We start from the raw sequence: 19,566 nt of genomic DNA, 5'->3' as shown, positions 1-19,566 counted from the left end.
ACACACACACACAATGCAGAAGGGTGAAAATAAAGATCAAGCCTGATGATACTGTTAGTGTCGTGTGTGTGTGTGTGTGTGTGTGTGTGTGTGTGTGTGTGTGTGTGCACCAGTTTGGGGCTTGAATTCGGACCTACACACTGTCCCTGAGGTCTTAGGACTTGAACTCAGAGCCTGGGCACAGTCCCTGAGCTTTTGTGCTGAAGATTGGCACTCTACTATTTGAGCCACAGCTCCATTTCAAGCTTTTCAGTGCTTCATTTGAGATAAGACCTTCATGGACTTTCCTGCTTGGGATGAATTTGAACCATGATTCTCAGATCTCAGCCTCCTGAGTAGCTGAACTACAAGCATGAGCCACCAGCACCTGGCTGTTAGTGACATTTTCACCTAGGTTTTTTGAAGGTCCAGGACCTTCATGGGGTCATTTTCAGTTCACGTTGGGGTTTTCTTGTGAGCCCAGAGCTCTTGTCTCTATATTTTACTTTTTTTTTTACTCTCCCCTTTCCTTGTGCTCTTCATTTTCCTATCTCAATTTCAAGTTGTTAGCATAGATAATCTGAGTGTTTGCACGATGCACAATAAACTTGTTTACATTTAACAGTCTTGAGTTTGGTGTTGACTTTATTGAGGGAGGAGGGAGAAGGAAGATGGAAATACAGGAGAAATGGATTAGGGACTACATTTTGGTAACATCCATGGCAGAAAAGAAGAGGAAAATAAAGAGACAACATAAAGATGTAGAGAAAAAAAAGTACCAGAGTTTGGTGTAGGCAGATTTTAAGGCAAGAAGGGTTTGGAGTTTGTGTTAACTCACAAAATCTTGGACAGGGCATAGATTTTTTTTAATGTTTTCTCCTCCTGAATAAAATATCCAGCTGTGTGTTTGTAGATGACTCTTCCTGACTTAAGCCTGAGGGAAAATAGGGAGAGTGCCAACTCTTAGTGTGATATTGAGAAGAGGAAGACAAGCAGAAGGAAGAGGAGGAAGAGGAAGAGGAGGTGAGATGGGGCCAGTACAAAGCGGAGGTTCTTTATTGGTGGATGAAGAGGAGAAGGAGGAGACATGGACCCTGTGCAACAGGAAGGTTCTTATTGGCCCAGGAGGGGGCACTCAGCGGGCCACCAGGCAGAGCTTGTACACTGGGGGGATGTTGCCAAAGCCTGAAATTCTGGGGGTGATATCAATGTCAGCAGGTGGCACTAGTGAGCGCAAGGAGAAGTTCTGAAGAATGGAGGTGAAGTAGAGGAAGAGTTCCATGCGGGCCAGGGCCTCCCCAACGCAGATCCGCTTTCCTAAGGGTACAGAAGAGGTGGGAGGGTTGAACAGGGTCTAGGGATTTTTTTTTCTTTTCTTTTAGTGCCAGTTCTGGGGCTTGAATTCCCCTCCCAACCTTGAGGCTAACATTCTACCATTTGAGTAGAGTGATAGAGTACTAGCCCTCTACCACTTCCCGCTTTTTGGTGGCTTATTGGAGATAAGAGTGAAATGGATTTTTCTGCGTTGGCTGGCTTTGAACTGTGAGCCTCAGATCTCAGCCTCCTGAGTCGCTAGGATGACAGGCTTGAGCCACCAGCGCCTGTGTTAAATTTGTTTCTTAATGGAAAGAAATCTGTTGAGGCTTTGTCCAGTGGTACTGTTGTTCTAAAGTGGAACTCTCGATCTTCTTGCCTCAACTATTCAAATGCTGGGATTACAAGCATGCACCACCATGCCCAGAGCTACCATTTTCTCCCCTAATCATGGAGTCAGTCATTCAGATTTTTGATTCTGGGATGCTAGGATTTAATGATTCTGTGACATAGCCCTTTGTATCCCCTTTTGATGTGGACTTGAAGATATGGTTCTAGTCCTTATTGGGGGGAGTTTCATAGACCATGGGAACTCACCAGAAGAAAAGGCCACAAAGGCATCATTCTTCTTGAAGCGTCCCTGTTCATCCAGGAAGTGCTGAGGATAAAAGTCATTTGGGTGTTGGAAGTATTTGGGGTCTCTGAGGACAGAGCCAAGTAGTGGATAGACATCTGTGCCCTGGTGAGAAGATGGAGGGAATTAAGAAAAAGTCAGTGTTGAATAAGGAGCATTGGGGGGGGGGGGGGGGGAGGGCGTGGAGGAGATAAAGAAATGACAGTAAAAACTATCACCTTGGGCAGAAAGTAGCCTCGGAAGTGAGTGTCCCGGACGACGGTATGGGGGACTCCCAGGGGCACGATGTCCGTCAGTCTCTGGATCTCATGGATGACGGCATCCGTGTAGGGCATCTTAATGCGGTCATCCACTGTGGGAATCCGGTGTGGTCCAATCACCTGGATAATCTCTTCCTGGACCTTAGCTGGAAGAATCCAGGAAGACATTTCACAAAAGAAGGCAGGAAAGGGCTGGGAATATGGCTTAGGGATATAGTGCATGCCTAGCCTGCATGAAGCCCTGGGTACCACATAAACAGTAAAGGCTGGAAATGGTGATGTGGCTCAAGTGGTAGAGTGCTAGCCTTGAGCAAAAGAAGGCAAGAAAGAGCAGCAGGTGTTTCTGTCAGAGTAGCTAAGGCAGATGCTGGTCTGGATTTTGCAAATACCATAGAGTTATAGATCCTTAGATGTAGAGATTGCTTTATCTCCATTACAAATTATTGTTCACCTCTGAAGGTAAAAGCCTTGTGTGCTTTGTTTATTTTGTTGGTTTTTTGTGTTGGTACTGGGGCTTGAACTCAGGGCCTGGTCACAATCTGAGCTTTTCCACTCAAAGCTAGAGCTCTACCACTTGACCCATAACTTCACTTCTAGCATTTTTTGGGGGGGGTCCGGTCATGAGGCCTGAACTCTGGGCCTGGGCGCTGTCCCTCAGCTCTTCAGCTCAAGGCTAGCACTCTACCACTTGAGCCACAGCGCCACTTCCAGCTTTTTTCTTTTTGCTTATGTGGTGCTAAGGAATAGAATTCAGGGCCTTATGCATGCAAGGCAAGTGCTCTACCACTGAGCCACCTTCCCAGCCCCGACTTCTAGCATTTTTTTTGCTGGTTTATTGAGATAAGAGTCTCACAGACTTTTCTGCCCAGGCTGGCTTTGAACCATGATCATCAGATCTCAGCCTCCATAGCTAGGATGACAGGTATGAGCCACCAGTGCCTGGTATATCTGGCCCTTTCAAGATGGTATCTTCCTTCCTTCCTATTAGAGGAGTGGGAGATGTCAGCTCAGCTCACCTTCTACCTGAGGATATTTCATTAAGAGCAACATTCCATAGCGTAGGGTCGAGCTCACTGTTTCTGTGCCAGCAAAGAAGAGATTGAGGGTGGTGAGCACCAAGTTCCTGAGGTTGAATTCTGTGTGTGGATCCTTTTTATCCTGGGAGAGAAGGAGATCGTGAATAGGATTACCTTCTTCTGTCTCTGTGTTGTTGGGGTTCCCCTCCACCCATGTACATGGCAGATTTATGTGTGTGTATGTGTGGTGTGTGTGTGTGTGTGTGTGTGTGTGTGTGTGTGTGTGTGTCAGTCCTGGGGCTTGAACTCTGGGCCTGGGTGCTGTCCCTTTGCTGTTTTGCTCAAGGCCAGCCCTCTACCACCTTAGCCACAACACCACTTCCGGATTTTATTTTGGTGGTTCATTGGAGATGAGTCTACTATGTACTTTCCTGCCTGGGCTGGCTTTGAACCATGATCCTCAGATCTCAGCCTCCTGAATGCCTAAGAATACAGGCATGAGCCACAGGTGCCCAGAAAGGCAATTGTTTTCCAAAATATAACATATGGGTAAACAAAGTCCAGAAGCAGGAGTGAATCTGAAAATAGTAAGGCAGACACAGGGTGGGTGAGGGGGAGGTGGGGAAGAGGGGGAGAGAGAGAACTGGGAGAAGAAAGCAGAGTGTCATTAAAACTTCCTTTCTGTTTTGTTTTGTTTTTGTCAACCCTGGGGCTGAAACTCGGAGCCTGGGCTCTGTCCCTGAGCCTCTCTGTGCTCAAGGCTAATACTCTATCATGAAAATGTTGCAATGCAAAGATGCAAATTTCTAGCTGGGTGCTAGTGGTTTGCACCTGTTATCCTAGATATTCAGGAGGCTGAGATCTGAGGGTCAAGGTTCAAGGCCAGTCTAGTCAGGAAAATCCATGAGACTATTATCTCTACTGAGCCACCAAAAAAGCCAGAAGTGGAGCTGTGGATCAAGTGGTAGAGCACTAGCCTTGAAGGAAAAAGGTCAGGGATAGCACCCAGGCCCTGAGTTCAAGCCCCAGTACTGGCGGGTACACGCATGTGCATGCATGTGTTCACACACACACACAAACACACACTGTGAACTGTATGAAATACTTACTCTTTTCTTCCACCACATGTACATAAGGATTAACTGACCCCAGCAAGACTTTGAGGAGAAAGAACAGGGCTGGGGCGGGGGGAACCGTGTACCTGGTGCATCTTTATAAGGAAGCAGTCGATGAAATCTCGAGGGTTTTGGAGGTCAAGTGTGGCTTCATTGACCTTGACTCTGGACGCTACAAAGGCCTTAAGGTCCTCTATCAAGTCATAGATGTGATTGTGTCTTCCGGGCAAATACTGCATGACTCCCGAATACATGTCATACAGCTGTGGACACAAGTGACAGAGATGTGTTGGCCATAGGGCCCAGGGGCCAGGGGAACCAACCAGGTGGCCTGAGTCTGGGGTCAGGAGAGAGTTGGGGTTGAGAATTTGGGGTGCCCTTTATTGATTGATTGATTGATTGATTGATTTTTGTCATTCATGGGTTTTGAATTCGGGGCCTGGGCACTGTCTCTGAGCCTCTTTGTGCTCAAGACTAGCTCTCTACCACTTTGAATCAGAACGCCACTTCTCATTTTCTTTTTTTCTTTTTTGTCAGGTGTGGGGTTTGAACTCTGAGCCTAGGCACTATTCCTGTGCTCGTCAGCTCAAGGCGAGCACTCTACTGCTTGAGCCTCCGCACCACTTCCGATTTTCTAGTGGTTTATTGGAGATAAGAGTCTCATGGACTTTTCTGCCCAGGCTGGCTTTGAACCAAGATCCTCAGATCTCAGTCTCCTGAGAGTAGCTAGGATGACAGGCATGAGTCACTGGTGCATGTCAGAGTTGGGGACCCCGGGGAAAGGGCAGGGAAAGTGACTCCCCATGGTTACCTGGGCCCAGGGCACACTCATCTCAATGAAAGTCTCATTAATCATCCCCAGAAGGCTCAGGAACTGCTTGTCTTCGTAGTCAAAGCGGTTTCCGAAGACCACAGAACTGATGACATTGGACACCGTGCGGCTCAGGAAGAAGGTGGGATCAATCGGGGTGCCTGGCAGGGGGGGAGTGAGGGGAAGGGAGGGAGTGGAAATCATTCATGTTGGAGGTGATCACGCACAGTAATGGAGTTATAAAAAAAAGGCTTCACTCAGTTCCTGATGTGCAGTAAGCACACTGAGGGCTGGGTATAGTCGTACATGAGTATAGACCCAGCACTGGGCAGGCTGAGAATAACTGGGAGTATAAAACCAGCCCTGGCTACACCCTTATCACCAAAACTCTACATACAGATTTTGGGAGTCCATTGATGAAGGGCTCTGGATAAGTAGTTTCTAAGGGTCTTCCATGTTGACTTTTTTTTGGTGGGTACTGGGCTTGAACTCGGGGTGAAGTCTGCTGATCTATCACTTGAGCCACAGCTCCACTTGTGGTTTTAGTGGTTAACAAGAGACAAAGAGTCTTACAGACTTTCCTACCTGGCTTTGAACCACGATCCTCAAGGTCTGAGCCTCCTAGGAGCTAGGGTTACAGGAATGAGCTATGGATATCATATGTTAGTTTTTTAACCTGGAACCTGGCTGGAAATCTCAGTAAATCTGGAGAGTTTCCATCTCCCATTTCAGTTTTCTGCCACCAAGGCCCATCTTCTTATAATTGAACTCTTCCTCCACTGACATCCCATCACCTAGCAGCCATTGGGGAGCGCCCCCCAACCTCCATACCTTTTGTCTTCCGGAATTCCTCTAGTAGGTACCCAGCCTCTTCCTGAATCCGCTCCTCAATGCTCCGCTTTCCCATCCCAAAGTTTCGAAGGACAGTCAGAGAAAAACGGCGAAGAACCTTCCATCGTTCTCCATTGGCCATAACCAAACCTGCCAAGATGTCAGAATCATCTTCCCTCCACCCTGCCCTGCTCTGTGGTCAACACTGTGGTAGTCAGGATGGAGACGGATTAACAAAGGTCTCAATACTGCTCTGGGGGAAACTTCCCCCAATTTTCCACTCAGTGGGTGTTGGGGTAACATTAAGATTAACTCTCATGTGGAAATAACCAGATTAGTGAGTTGTTTGGAAATGTAATTTGATGAATGGAAGGGTTTATGACTGGAATAGCAGGTGGGTGCAATGGATGGATGGGTGCATGGATGGATGAATGGATGGGTAATGGAGAAATGGATGGACAGATGGATAAATTGGTGGATGGATGAAAGAGTAACAGATTTATGAATGATGAAGAAGCTTGTAAAAGAATAGATAAGATGATAGATTGATGAGTGAATAAAAAAATTGATAGGTTAGTATATATAGTTGTTTGGAAAGATTCTTCTTTATTAGAAGAATCTCTAATAAATATATTTTGACAGATTTATGGAGCAATAGATAGGAGGAGAAAAAATACAGGGACCAAGGGGTAGATTAGAGATGGAACAGACAAGGTAACCTGATTAGGATGGAAGGATGCAGACAGGCGGGTGCCAGAGAAACACTAGAAAAGAACCTTCTGGAGCTTCTAGAAAACACATGTGTATGCGGGGTAAGATAAAACTCAATGTTGGCAGGGCCATGTGCCGGTGCCTCAATCCTGGAATCCTTGCTACTGAGGAGGTGAAAAAACTCAGGGACAGGAAGTGGCGCTGTGGCTCAAGTGGTAAAGCGCTTGCCTTGAGCTGCAGAGCTGAGAGAGAGTGTCCAGGCCCAGAGTTCAAGCCCCATGACCGAAAAAAAAAAAAAACCACCTCAGGGACATTGTACTGGATCTGAGTTCAAGCCCCAGGGCTGACACACACACACACATACACACCAATTAATAATAAAAATCAAAGTGGAAAGCCACTCACCATGTATTATTACCTTCTGTCTCTCACCATCAGCTTTCATGTTAGCAAAATTAACCTAATTTTGATAGTTTCCTCAAAGGACTCAAAACAAGGATTCCTGCTCTTCTTACAAAACATGGAACATACTAAATGCACTGTGAACATTTCTTTCTTTTCTTTCTTCCTTTCTTCCTTTCTTCCTTCCATTCTTCCTTTCTTTCTTCCTTTCTTTATTTCTTTGTTTCTTTCTTCCTTCCTTCCTTTCTTTCTTTCTTTCTTTCTTTCTTTCTTTCTTTCTTTCTTTCTTTCTTTCTTTCTCTCTCTCTTTCCTTCTTTCTTACTTTCTTTCTTTTTTGGTGGTTATAGGGCTTGAACTCAGGGCCTGGGCACTGTCTCTGAGCTCTTTTGCTCAAGGCTAGAGCATTACCACTTTAAGCCACAGTGACACTTCTGGTTTTTAATTGGAGATAGCAGTCTCAAGGGGACTTTTCTACCCAGGCTGGCTTCAAACCCCCATCTCAGATCTCAGCCTTCTGAGTAGCTGGAATGACAGGCATGAGCCACTGACACCTAGCTCATTCGGTATTATTTTATATGATCAGAAGCATGTAGGCATTGTGCCTTTGTGTTCATCTTTGATCTCATTGTGAGTGAAAGTCTGGAGTCCCATATCATTTATCACATCCAGTGTGTGTGTGTGTGTGTGTGTGTGTGTGTGTGTGTGTGTGTGCGTGTGTGTGTGTGTGTGTGTGTGTGTGTGTGTGATCTAGTTTTGACATAGTGATCACTTTTCTTTGGTGGTGTTTGGTCATGGTTGTGACTTACCATAGCCTTGGAAGTTCCGCTCTATGGTTGCTATTTCTCCACGGCCACTGAAGTCATCTGCTTGATCTACCAACGCCTCCTTTACTGCATCATGTCCGCATAAAATAACCACTGGCCGGGGACCCAAGTACACAGTGAACACATTGCCATATTTCTTCTGGAGCTGGGAGGGAAGGAAGGCATGGAGGAGATGATGGATTAGAGCAGGACACAGGGACCAGTCAAGGAGCTGATAGAGAGTAGAGGGATTCCAGAGGAGTGCAATAACAGATAAAGATACCTCCTAGGTTTGAAAGAACTAATGGACAGTCTACTTCTGCGACCTGGGGCAGAGGCTGGGTGGGGACTCACATCCAGATAACCAAAGATGAAAGTCCACAGGGGTTGGTGGTTCAAATCTGTCATCCTAGCTAATTGGGAGACTGAGATCTGAGGATCATGGTTCAAAGCCAGCCTTGGCAGGAAATTGTGTGAGACTCTCATCTCCAATGAACCACCAAAAAGCCAGAAGTAGATCTGTGGTTCGAGCCTTGAGCACAAAAGCTTAGAAACAGTGCCTACCCAGGCCCTGAGTTCAAGCTGCAGAACTAGCATACACACACACACACACACACACACACACACACACACACACACACACACACACACACACACACACACACACACACACACACAAAAGATGAATGTTCTAGTTTCATCATCTGTAAAGTGATGGATGTGGATTAGATGAATTCAGATCCATGCTTCTCTCTAAAACATTAACTTTCTGACCATGTGTTTTCTGTGTATATGCTGTGTGTGTGTGTGTGTGTGTGTGTGTGTGTGTGTGTGTGTGTGTGTGTGTGTGTGTGTGTGTGTGTGTGTGTACTAGGACTTGAACTCAAGGCCTGGGTGCTGACTCTTAGCTAGCACTCTACCACTTTGAGCTACCTCTGGCTTTTTTTTTTTTTTGGGGGGCTGGTGAATTGGAGATAAGAGTCTCACAGACTTTCTTGCTCAGGATGGCTTTGAACCAGGATCCTCAGATATCAGCTTCTTCATTAGCTAAGATCCCATGCATGAGCCACTGACACCCAGGGTAACTTTCTAGAATCTTGAGATACTGACCCTCCAACTTGTCTTCCAAACTCCTGACATTAAGCATAGATGTACCCTGATGCACAAGTAAGTTCTCATTTAGTTTCTGATTCTGGGATTGTTTTCCACATTCTAAGATGGCCAACCAAGTGTGTCCTCTATGTGTGCTTTCGCCCTGGGCACCTGGCAGTGGGGTTCATGACTTCCTCTCCTGTGGGGGGAGGCCCACAGACTCACCTTCATGAAAGAGTGAAAAAAGGCATCAATGCGGACCTGCAGCACGTTCCCCAGGAAAGGAATTGGGGTGGGGCCGGGGGGCAGCTTTCCTCCCTTGTTGATTTGCTTCCAGGCCATGAAGATGAACAGACAAGACAAACTGAATGCCAGAAAGATGGTCAAAGCCCCTCCTAGGTCCATTGTGCCACACGGACAGAGAGGTTCGCTCCTCGGCTTCAGATCCTTCCTAAATAGTCTCTGGGAGCTTAAATTGAAATCTGAACATCCTGAAATTCGAGTGTGCTGGTGTAATGCTATAAGAGGAACAGATTCCTTGGCAGGGGGTTTATGTAACTCGTAATCTCCCACCCTGAGTACAAATGTATTGAGTTCACTGTTGGGAAAATCTCTGGAAAGGAACCTTCTCCTTTCTTCCTATTTCTTGTTGGTTTTCTTCTTCTTCTTCATTTTTTTTATCAGTTGTAGGGCTTGAACTAGGGTCTGAGCACTGTTTCTGAGCTCTTTTGCTCAAAGCTAGTGCTCTACCACTTTTAGCCACAGTGCTGCTTCAGGTTTTCTGGTGGTTGATTGGAGATAAGAGTCTCATGGGAATTCCCCTGCCAAGACTGGCTTTTAACCACGATCCTCAGATCTCCGTCTCCTGAGTACCTAGGATCACAGGCTTGAGCCACCAGCACCCAGATTCCAATTCTTAATTTTGACAGGAAGCCAAAAGGAAAAGAATAATCTTGTAAGAATGGCTATAATCAAATCTAATAACAACAGATGCTGGAGGGGATGTGGCCAAAAGGGAACCCTACTGAACTGTTGGTGGGAGTGTAAACTTGTTCAGCTACTCTGGAAAGCAGTATGGAGGCTCCTGAAAAGACTATACATAGAGCTCCCCATGACCCAGCAATCCCACTTCTGGGCATTTGCCCAAATGATCACAAACAAGGCCATACTAAAGCTACCAGCACAACTATGGTTATCGCAGCATTATTTACCATAGCTAAGATATGGAACCAACCCAGATGCTCCTCAGTAGATGAATGGATCCAGAAAATGTGGTACATATAAGCAATAGAATTCTATGCCTCCATCAGAATGACACCGCCCCATTTGTTAGGAAATGGTAAGGCTTGGAAAAAATCTTATTAAGTGAAGTTACCCAGTCCCAAAGAAATTTAAGTCCCAAGGTTTCCCTTATTTGCAATAATTAGTATACACATAGGGTAATCGTATCAGATGAATTGAAAAGCTCAAAAACAACACGTACAAATGATGATATAAGATGATGCTAAGTGAAATGAACCCCAAGATATGGACACAAGAGTTCTGTCTTTTTTGTTACTGTTTTAAATGTACCATGTGACTTTATTTTTTGTTGTTGTTGTTGTTTCCTTTGTATGGTCTTTCCCCTATGGCATATCCCCTGTTGTCACTGTACTCGATTTCAATACCCTGCATCTTGTATATACATACGTCTAATTGGGGATGGGAAGGGGAATAACAAAACACTGAAACAAGGACACAGGATGACCCATTGCAACAAAGATACCCACAGAACAGTATATTGGAAACGAACTTTACAACTTCAGGCCAGGTGAGGGGAGGGAGGGGGGAGTCCTGAGGGAAGGAGAGGGGTAGACTGTGGGAGGTGGGGGAGGGAAGGGATAGTGGGACAACAATAAGGAAGGGAAGAAGTAACAATGATCGATAAGTAATGTATTCATTGCCTTACTCATGTAACTGTAACCCCTCTGTACAGCATCTTAACAATACAATAAAAAAGAAGAAACAAAGAATAATCTCTTCAACGAACTGTTGGAGCCAGTCAGAAGTGGAGCTGTGGCTCAAGTGGTAGAGCACCAATCTTGAGTGACAAAGCTCAGGGACAGTGCTCAGGCCCTGAGTTCAAGCCCCAGTACTGGCAAACACAGACACACATGCACACATGCACGCGCACATGCACACACACATACAGACAAGGTCAAAATGTCCTGACTTTCAACATCATACCATACATAAAAGAAGAGGAAATAAGCATGAAAAGAGGTACTTGTCACAGGGATTTCCCAGTTACTTGTTTAGCTCCTAGCCCAACACCCCAGGAGAGACTTGGGTCCCTTTTGCTTCCCTCAGCCCTACAAAATTGTTGCTAACATCAGGCACTCCTGAAGCTTTGATAACTATAGGAAATTCACCAGAGCTATTTGGCAGGAGCATCAGTCAGGCTGCTACTGAGCACAAAACCTGCCAGGAACACAGAGAACATAGATCAGCTTTCAGGGTCCTCCCAGAACAGCATACAATTTCAAAGCACTTTGACCCAATGTCAACATGGATATTGTGTGTGTCTTCCAGTTTGGCACTCTTCACACAAAAGGTCTGAAACAAATTTAACTTTTTTTACTCTAATTTTTGGGTTCTCTTTTCTATAGCGTGCACAAATTAATTGGTGACTTTTCTTTCCCCTCCAAGGGAACACCATAAGAAATCACGAAGGGAATTCCTCATGCAAAAACAACAAACAAACATCTGGCAGGTACCAGTGCTTGCACCTGACATCCTAGCAGCTCAGGAGGCTGAGATCTGAGGATTGAGGTTCAAAGCCAGTCTAGGCAAGAAAGTCCATGAGACTCTTATCTCCAATGAACTATTCAAAGACCCAAATGGCTCAAATGGTAGAATGCCAGCCTTGAGTGGAAAAAGCTAAGGAACAGCCCTAGGACAAGTGTGTGCATGCACACATAAACACTTACACCCACCCACCCTCACACACACACACACACACACACACACACACAGATACAAATTGGAGGGCTGAGGATTCATTTCAGTGATAGAGCACTAGTTCTGTCATGTAAAGTCCTGTATTTGACCCCTAGAACATTAGAAAAAAAATAAAGAACACTGGAAACTTTATAAGAACATGTTAAAAAATATATGTATATATGTATGTGTGTATATATATATATATATAGCTATAGAAAGAATATAGTTATTTTACTATGTTGATTATATATGTGTGTGTGTGTGTGTGTGTGTGTGTGTGTGTGTGTGTGTGTGTGTGTGTGTGTGTGTCTTTTATGGGACACTCTGAGCCTGGACTCTGTCCCTGAACTTTTTCACTCAAGGCTAGCACTCTCCCACTTTAAGACACAACACTACGTCTGGTTTTCTGGTGGTTCATTGGAGGTAAGAGTCTCACAGACTTTCCTACCCATGCTGGCTTGGAACCATGATCCTCAGTTCTCATTTTCCTGAGTAGCTAGGATGACAGGCGTGAGCCACCAGCACCTGATTTATAAAATAGTTTTGTTACATATATATTTTTATTTTTATTGTGCTGATACTGAGGCTTGAATTCAGGGCCTTGTGTTCTTGTTTGGCTTTACTTGTTCAAGGCTGGCCCTCTACCACTTGGACCACAGCTTCATTTCCAGTTTTTTGATGATTAATTGGGCATAAAAGACTCACGGTCAGGGCTGAGAAGGTGGCTCAGTGGTAGAGCGCTTGCCTTGCATGCATGAGGCCCTGGGTTCAATTCCTCAACACCACATAAGCAAAAAGAAAAAAAGCCGGAAGTGGCGCTGTGGCTCAAGTGGTAGAGCAATAGTCTTGAGCTGAAGAGCTGAGGGACAGCGCCCAGGCCCAGAGTTCAGGCCCCATGACCGGACCCCCAAAAAAAAAACTTATAAAAGATTCATGATCTTTCTAACTCTGGGTCTGACTTTGAACCTCAACTCTCAGATCTCATTCTCTTCAATAGCTAGGATTATAGTCAGGAGCCATCGGCTCCTGGCAAGAACAACATATTTTAATTAGTAGTAATATTTAAGGTATTAGAAATTCTAAAGTCCTTTGCCACTACAGATTATTTTTTACCTGTTTTAGCATTTCCTGTGTATGGACTCTTACGAAGTCCACACAATTGTGTAACATGTCTTCTATTTTTATTTGTTTTTTGTTGTTGTTGTTAACTAGGATAAAATACATCTAATACAATATTTACCATTGGAATGGCTTTTAAGTGTACAAATCAGCAACAGTAAGAACATTTAGATTATAAAATTACTGGTACTGTCCAACTCGGTAACTCTTTTAATTTTGTGAAACTAAAACTTGAGACCCATTAAATAATAACTCCCCATTGTCCCTCCCTCCTCCCAACATTCGCAAACCACAACTATCTTGTTCAAGGTAAGCGTACTACCTCTTGAACCACAGTTCCACTTCCAGCTTTTTTTGATAATTCATTGGAGATTAAAAAGTCTCTTTGAATTGTTACTAAGTATCCCAGGCTCAGTCTTGAATTTATAATCTTCCTTCCTCAGCCTCCCAAGTGCTGGGATTAAAGGTGTATACCACCATGCCTTGCCAGTATTTCTTTTTCCTTTTTTTGCCAGTCCTAGGACTTGAACTGAGGGCCTGAGCACTGTCCCTGAGCTGCTTTTTGCTCAAGGCTAGCGCTCTACCACTTAAGCCCACAGCACCACCTCTGGTTTTTCTGTTTATGGGGTACTGAGGAATCAAGCCCAGGGTTTCATGCATCTAGGCAAGCACTCTACCACTAAACCACCTTCCCAGCCCAGTATTTCTGGGGGTGGGAGTGGGGGGGGGGTGTTTTGTTGGTCATGAGGTTTGAACTGAAGGCCTGGGTATCCCTGAGTTCTTTGGCTCAAGGCTAATGCTCTACCACTTTGAGCCACAATTCTCCTTCCTGTTTTCTGGTGGTTCGTTGGAGATAAGAATCTCACAGATTTTTCTGCCACAGCTGGCTTCTAACCATGATCCTCAGATGTCAGCCTCCTGAGTAGCTAGGATTAGAGGTATGAGCCACCAGTACCTGAGCACTGTCCCTGAGCCTCTCTGTGCTCAAGGCTAGCACTCTACCACTAGAGCCACAGCTTCATTTCTGGCTTTTTATGTTTATGTGGTACTGACAAATCGAACCCAGGGCTTCATGCATGCGAGGCAAACGCTCCACCACTGAGCCACATTCCCAGCTGTCACTAGTATTTCTCGAGTTGCTCACTACACCCGTCAGGCATTTTTCCATGGATCATTATTCTATAAATTCCTCAACAAATCAACAAGATGGGGTCTGAACCACTTTGCAGACTGGAAAATCTCAACTTAGATACAAAAACGAAGATATACTCCAGTGTGCTATTTGAGCGGCAACAATCAAACCCACCACAAATGATTCAAGAGTTTCCACCATTTCCTGGGACATCCCAATCTACCCAGTGGAGGACGACATTCCACCCAAGAGGACCACAGGGAGCAGGGCTGGGAAACAGCCTGGAGGTCACACAATGAGGCCACTCACACTCATTGATAATCTCAAAGGTGTGCCTAGCTGCAAAGGATGCTGGGAAGTGTAGTCTTTCCATTGAATCATCTTGAGCTCCATTCAGAGTTAAGGGTTCAATTCTGATTGTTGGGGTTTTGTTTTTTGGTGTGTTGTGGTGGGTGGTGTTTTTTTTTTTTTTTCTGGTTGTTTGGTTGATTTGGTTTGTTGGGTTGTTCCTTTGATGCCAGTCCTAGGTTTTGAATTCAGGGCCTGGGCAATGTCCTTGAACTTTTGTACTCAAAGCTAGTTCTCTACCACTTGAGCCACAGTTCCAGTTCTGGTTTGGTTTATGTTGTTGGCGGTGGTGGTGATTCATTGGAGATAAGAGTCTCATATGGGACTTTCCTGCTTGGGTTGGCTTTGATGAGTCTCAGATCTCAGCCTCCTGAGTAGCTAGGATTATAGGCGTGAGCCACCAGCACCCAGGTTGGCCCTGGCAGCAGCAGGGGGTGGGGTCAATTCTTAAAGGAAGAAGAGGCAGGTGGATGTTAGTGGTAAGGGAAATCTTCCAGGCATGAGAAGATGGATGGATGGAAGGATGGATGGAAGGATGGATGGATGGATGGATGGGGAATCTGAAAAGAATTGAGCTACAAAGGAGCAGGGCTGGGGCTGGGAAGGTGGCTCAGTGGTAGAGTGCTTGCCTTGCACGCATGAGGCCCTGGGTTTGATTCCCCAGCACCACATAAGCAGAAAAAGCCACAAGTGGTACTGTGGCTCAAGTGATAGAGCACTAGCCTTGAGCTGAAGAGCTGAGGGACAGTGCCCAGGCCTAAAGTTCAGGCCCCTGACCAAAACAAAAAAAAAAAAAAAAAAAGAGCAGGGTTGATATTTCATCTCATGGAAGTTTCCAGGTGGGGCAGAGGGAGGAAATCAGAGATGTAAATGGCTCCCATACATAGCAAAGAGATAAACCTTTAGGTAGTAACCTTTAGGTATCTTAGTAGCGGCTTAGGTTCTCATATTCTCCCATGGGAAGGACCACTAAAAGGTGTGAGGCACCAGGAAGAAGGAATTGTACTCACTCTGATTACCATAGCCTTGGGGCTCCACCTCTTAGTAACCACAACACCTTTGGATTAAGTGCATCCTGAGAATTGGATACAAAAGGGGCTGGCTGTGACCACGGGCTTACATAACTTCCTGTCCCTCCTCTGAACTTATCTTGGAGCTATTTGCTTTTTGTCACCACTTTAGCCATTGCTTGCATATGCATTTGTGCATGTGTGTGTGCACGTGTGTGTGTCTGTGTGTGTGTGTGTACTAAGGCTTCAACTGAGGCCCAAGGTACTGTCTCTTCCGTTTTTGTGCTCAAAGCTAGCACTGTACCACCCTAGCACCATTCTACTTCCGGCTTCTTGGTGGTTCCTTGGAGATAAAGAGTCTCAAGGACTTTCCTGTCCAGGCCGGCTTCAAACTGCGATTCTCAGATCTCAGTTTCTTGAGTCGCTAGGATTACAGGTGTGAACCACTGGCTTCCTGGCTCCAGAATCTTCTTCCAGAAACATCATGTGAATGAAATTCATCACTTTCCATTGACCAGATCCTCATGTGTTCCTGTGTCATCTCCTTCATCTGAATGGACGGTGATTGACCTGGGGTCATTTGACCCGACAGGCACGGTAGAGTTCTGGTATACCAAATCACAGGTATTTCTGGAAAGCAGTGAATCACTTCCATCCTGGGGGGGAATCGGTACCAGTGGATCAGAAAGGAGAGCAGGAGCTTCTTCTTCTATCGTCAGAGACTTTGCTTCTAAAGCTTAGAAACTCTAGGCCATGCCGGGCACCAGCAGCTCACGCCTTTCATCCCAGCTACTCAGAAAGCTGATACCTAAGGATCACTGTTCAAAGCCTGCCTGGGCAGGCAAGTCTATGAGACTCGTATGTGCCATGAACCACCTAAAAACCTGAAAGTGGAGCCGTGGCTTATCGCTAACCACAACTAGGAACAGCACAACAAGATACCAGAGCTGAAGAAATGAGAAAGAGAAAGAGACTAGGAAAGTGGAGTACTGGGGGATCCAGAGCTCACTGGCTCCTGAACCCTGAGCTTCTGTAAGCAAGTTTATTTATTTAGTTCAGCATAGAGAAGGTTACTATAGGTACATGCAGAAAACAAGATGTCAGTCTATCTTGTGTCTACAATCATTAATATAAGACACAGCCAGGCACCGGTATCTCATGCCTGTAATCCTAGCTACTCAGAAAGCTGAGACCTGAGGAGCACAGTTCGAATCCAGCCCAGGCAGAAAAGTCCTCATGAGACTCTTATCTCCAATAAACCACCCAGAAATGAAATGGCACTGTAGCTCAAGTAGAGTAGTCTTGAGCACAAAGAGGCTCAAGGCCAGCGCCCAGGCCTTGAGTTCAAGCCCCACAACTGACTATATAGTTTAGGTACATAGCAAAACTAACTCCCTAAAGTGAAGGAGCTGTGAGAAGCTGTGACCACAACGCAAGCATTCATCTTATCCCCATTGTCTCAAGCTTCATAAGGGCCAATCAACTGGGACTCACACACCATCAGGTCCAGCTAATTGTAATTTACACATTTCTTTTGCCCTGCCTTGTTCTGATCTGTCTAAGGTGCAGTTCTCAGCTTGCTGAGTACTGAGGAAGCCTTGTTCCAACCTCTTAATCCTTTGCTGGTCTCACAGCTCGGCTCCAGAGTACCCTACAGTGGCTCAAAGTGGTAAAGCACTAGCCTTGAGCAAAAGAACTCATGGATAGTGTCCAGGCCCTGAGTTCAAGCTCCATCACTGACAAAAAAAAAAGAAAGAGAAAAAGACAGACAGACAGACAGACGGATGGACAGATGGACGGATGGACAGGCAAGCAGGCAGACAGACAGACAGACAAAAGAGAAACCCAGAGAACATTGAGGCTTGTAGAATGGTTCGTGAAGAACCATCAGCCTTGAGTGAAAAAGCCAAGTGAGATCTCAAGGTCCTGAGATCAAGCCCCAGTTCCAGAACAAAAAGAAAGGAAGGAAGGAAGGGGGGGAGGGAGAAAGAAAGGAAGGAAAGGAAGGAGTGAAGGAGGGAAAAAAGAAAGAAAGAGAAGGAGAAAGAGAGAGACAGAGACACAAAGAGACAGAGAAATCCTGCTCCATGCTGGGCACAGGTTGCTCACACCTATAATCCTAGCAAATCAGAAGGCTGAGCTCTAAGAACTGAGGTTCAAAGCCAACATAGGCAGGAAAGTCCATGAGACTCTTACCTCTAATGAACCACCAGAAAACTGGAAATAGAGCTGTGGCTTAAAGTGGTGGAGTGCTAGCCTTGAGCATCAAAGCTCAGAAACAGTGCCCAGGCCCTGACTTCAAACCCCACAATGAACAAAAATGGAAAATTTACTCCATAAATACTTGACATCAAGTTAACTTAAAAGACCGCAGGCTGCTATGGCTGGGCAGGTGCGATGCCGTCGGGGTCTGGGCTGGGGCTGGTGTGGTGGTTTGGACGCTGAATGTCCTCCAACAAAGGCTTGGGCCCCAACTGGGTGTGAGTGGACAGAGGTAGAAGCTTTAAGAGTCAGGGCTTAGTGGGAGATGTTAGGTTATTTTGGGAGTGCCTTATAAAGGCCCATGCAGAGTTCCAAGCCCTTCCTCTTCCTCTTCCTCACTTCCCATCCATGGAGGAGGAACAGTTGTGATCTTCCCTTCCTGTTCCAGGTGCTGATCCTCCCACCTCCAAGGTTCTCTCTGTCTCTGTCTGTCTGTCTCTCTGTGTCTCTCTGTCTCTGTCTCTCTGTGTCTCTCTGTCTCTGTCTGTCTCTGTCTCTGCCTCTGTCTCTCTCACCAACAGTGGGGCTTGAACTCGGGGCCTGAGCACTATCCCTGAGCTTCTTTGCCCAAGGCTGGCACTCTACCACTTGAGCCACAGCTATACTTCTGGCTTTACTGTATAGTTCATTGGAGAGAGTATCATTGACTTTCCTGCCCAGGCTGGTTTTGAACCCCAATGCTCAGATCTCTGCCTCCTGAGTAGGTAGGATGACAAGCTTGAGCTAGTGGCCCCCAGCTTTAGCTGTCTCTTCACAGCACCGATCACTGTCTGCCCTCACCCTGTTTATTAATCCTCTCCTGATGTCAGTTCACCAGGAGAGGGGTGTCTCCTTGGTTTGATGCTCAAATCCCAACTCAGCACTCTGCTGCTACCTACTGGTCACAGGGGAGCAGTGCATGAACTCCCCTCAAGCGCAGGTCCGCCTGTATGTTTGATGGTGAGGAACACGGAAAATTCTTTGTGAAGGGTAGGAAAGAATTAACAAAATGTGTACTTTGCAGCATGGGAAGGGGGAAAAAAATCACCTCATAAAAATTGGCTTGGTCAAGGTATTGGCAAACAAATCAAAATGTGTGGGATTTACAAGCCACTGTGTAGACTCCAGTATTTCTAAGAGCTCAACCTCTCACAGTCTAGACCCAAACATTGTAAAATGTCAAGTGCTTGGTAAATGTCGAGGCTCTTAAACACACACACACACACACACACACACACACACACACACACACACACACACACACACACACACACACACGAGAGAGAGAGAGAGAGAGAGAGAGAGAGAGAGAGATATTCTGTAAGCAGAATATTCTGTTTCCAGGGTGTTGTGGAATATTCTGTGAACAGCTCATGCTAAAGGCAATGGTGCATGTGTGCACACACATGTGCATGAATTCAGTCTGTGTATGTGTGTGTGTCTCTCTCTCTGAGCACTCTCCATTGGTTTATTCTCGCTCAAGGATGGTGCTCTACCATTTGAGCCGCAGCTCTATTACCTACTGCATTTAGATACCTGGTTTATGGTTGATTTATTTATTTGGATTTTACTGTCAGCTCTTTTTCATCTGAGTGGAAATGCAAGAGAAATCTGTCCCCAACCAATGTTCAAATCACAATCTAGAAACACAAGTAATATGAAAATATGGCTTTGCCATACATGACATCACCCCTTCAGAACTGAATGGACTCACGGACACATAATTATAGACCAAACTATGCTATAGGGAAAAGTACCAATGTTC

General features: G+C 45.6%; 1 protein-coding gene across 1 annotated transcript; it reads right to left on the bottom strand.

The window, feature by feature from the left end:
- Window positions 1-1,114: 1,114 nt before the first annotated feature.
- Window positions 1,115-9,374, bottom strand: LOC138811713 (cytochrome P450 2G1). Its single transcript, XM_069999464.1, has 9 exons — window positions 9,195-9,374; window positions 7,881-8,043; window positions 5,961-6,110; window positions 5,130-5,290; window positions 4,405-4,581; window positions 3,204-3,345; window positions 2,146-2,333; window positions 1,891-2,032; window positions 1,115-1,296 (listed from the first exon to the last, which is right to left on the bottom strand). The coding sequence occupies exons 1-9, from the start codon at window positions 9,372-9,374 to the stop codon at window positions 1,115-1,117; spliced, it is 1,485 nt and encodes a 494-aa protein (XP_069855565.1).
- Window positions 9,375-19,566: the final 10,192 nt, after the last annotated feature.

The sequence above is a fragment of the Dipodomys merriami genome, unplaced genomic scaffold, assembly GCF_024711535.1.
Source record: "Dipodomys merriami isolate MVZ:Mamm:240054 unplaced genomic scaffold, mDipMer1.0.p SCAF_106, whole genome shotgun sequence".
Classification (NCBI taxonomy): Eukaryota; Metazoa; Chordata; class Mammalia; order Rodentia; family Heteromyidae; genus Dipodomys; species Dipodomys merriami.
Note: the sequence above shows the minus strand (reverse complement) of the source record. Positions and strands in the feature narration are given on the sequence as shown.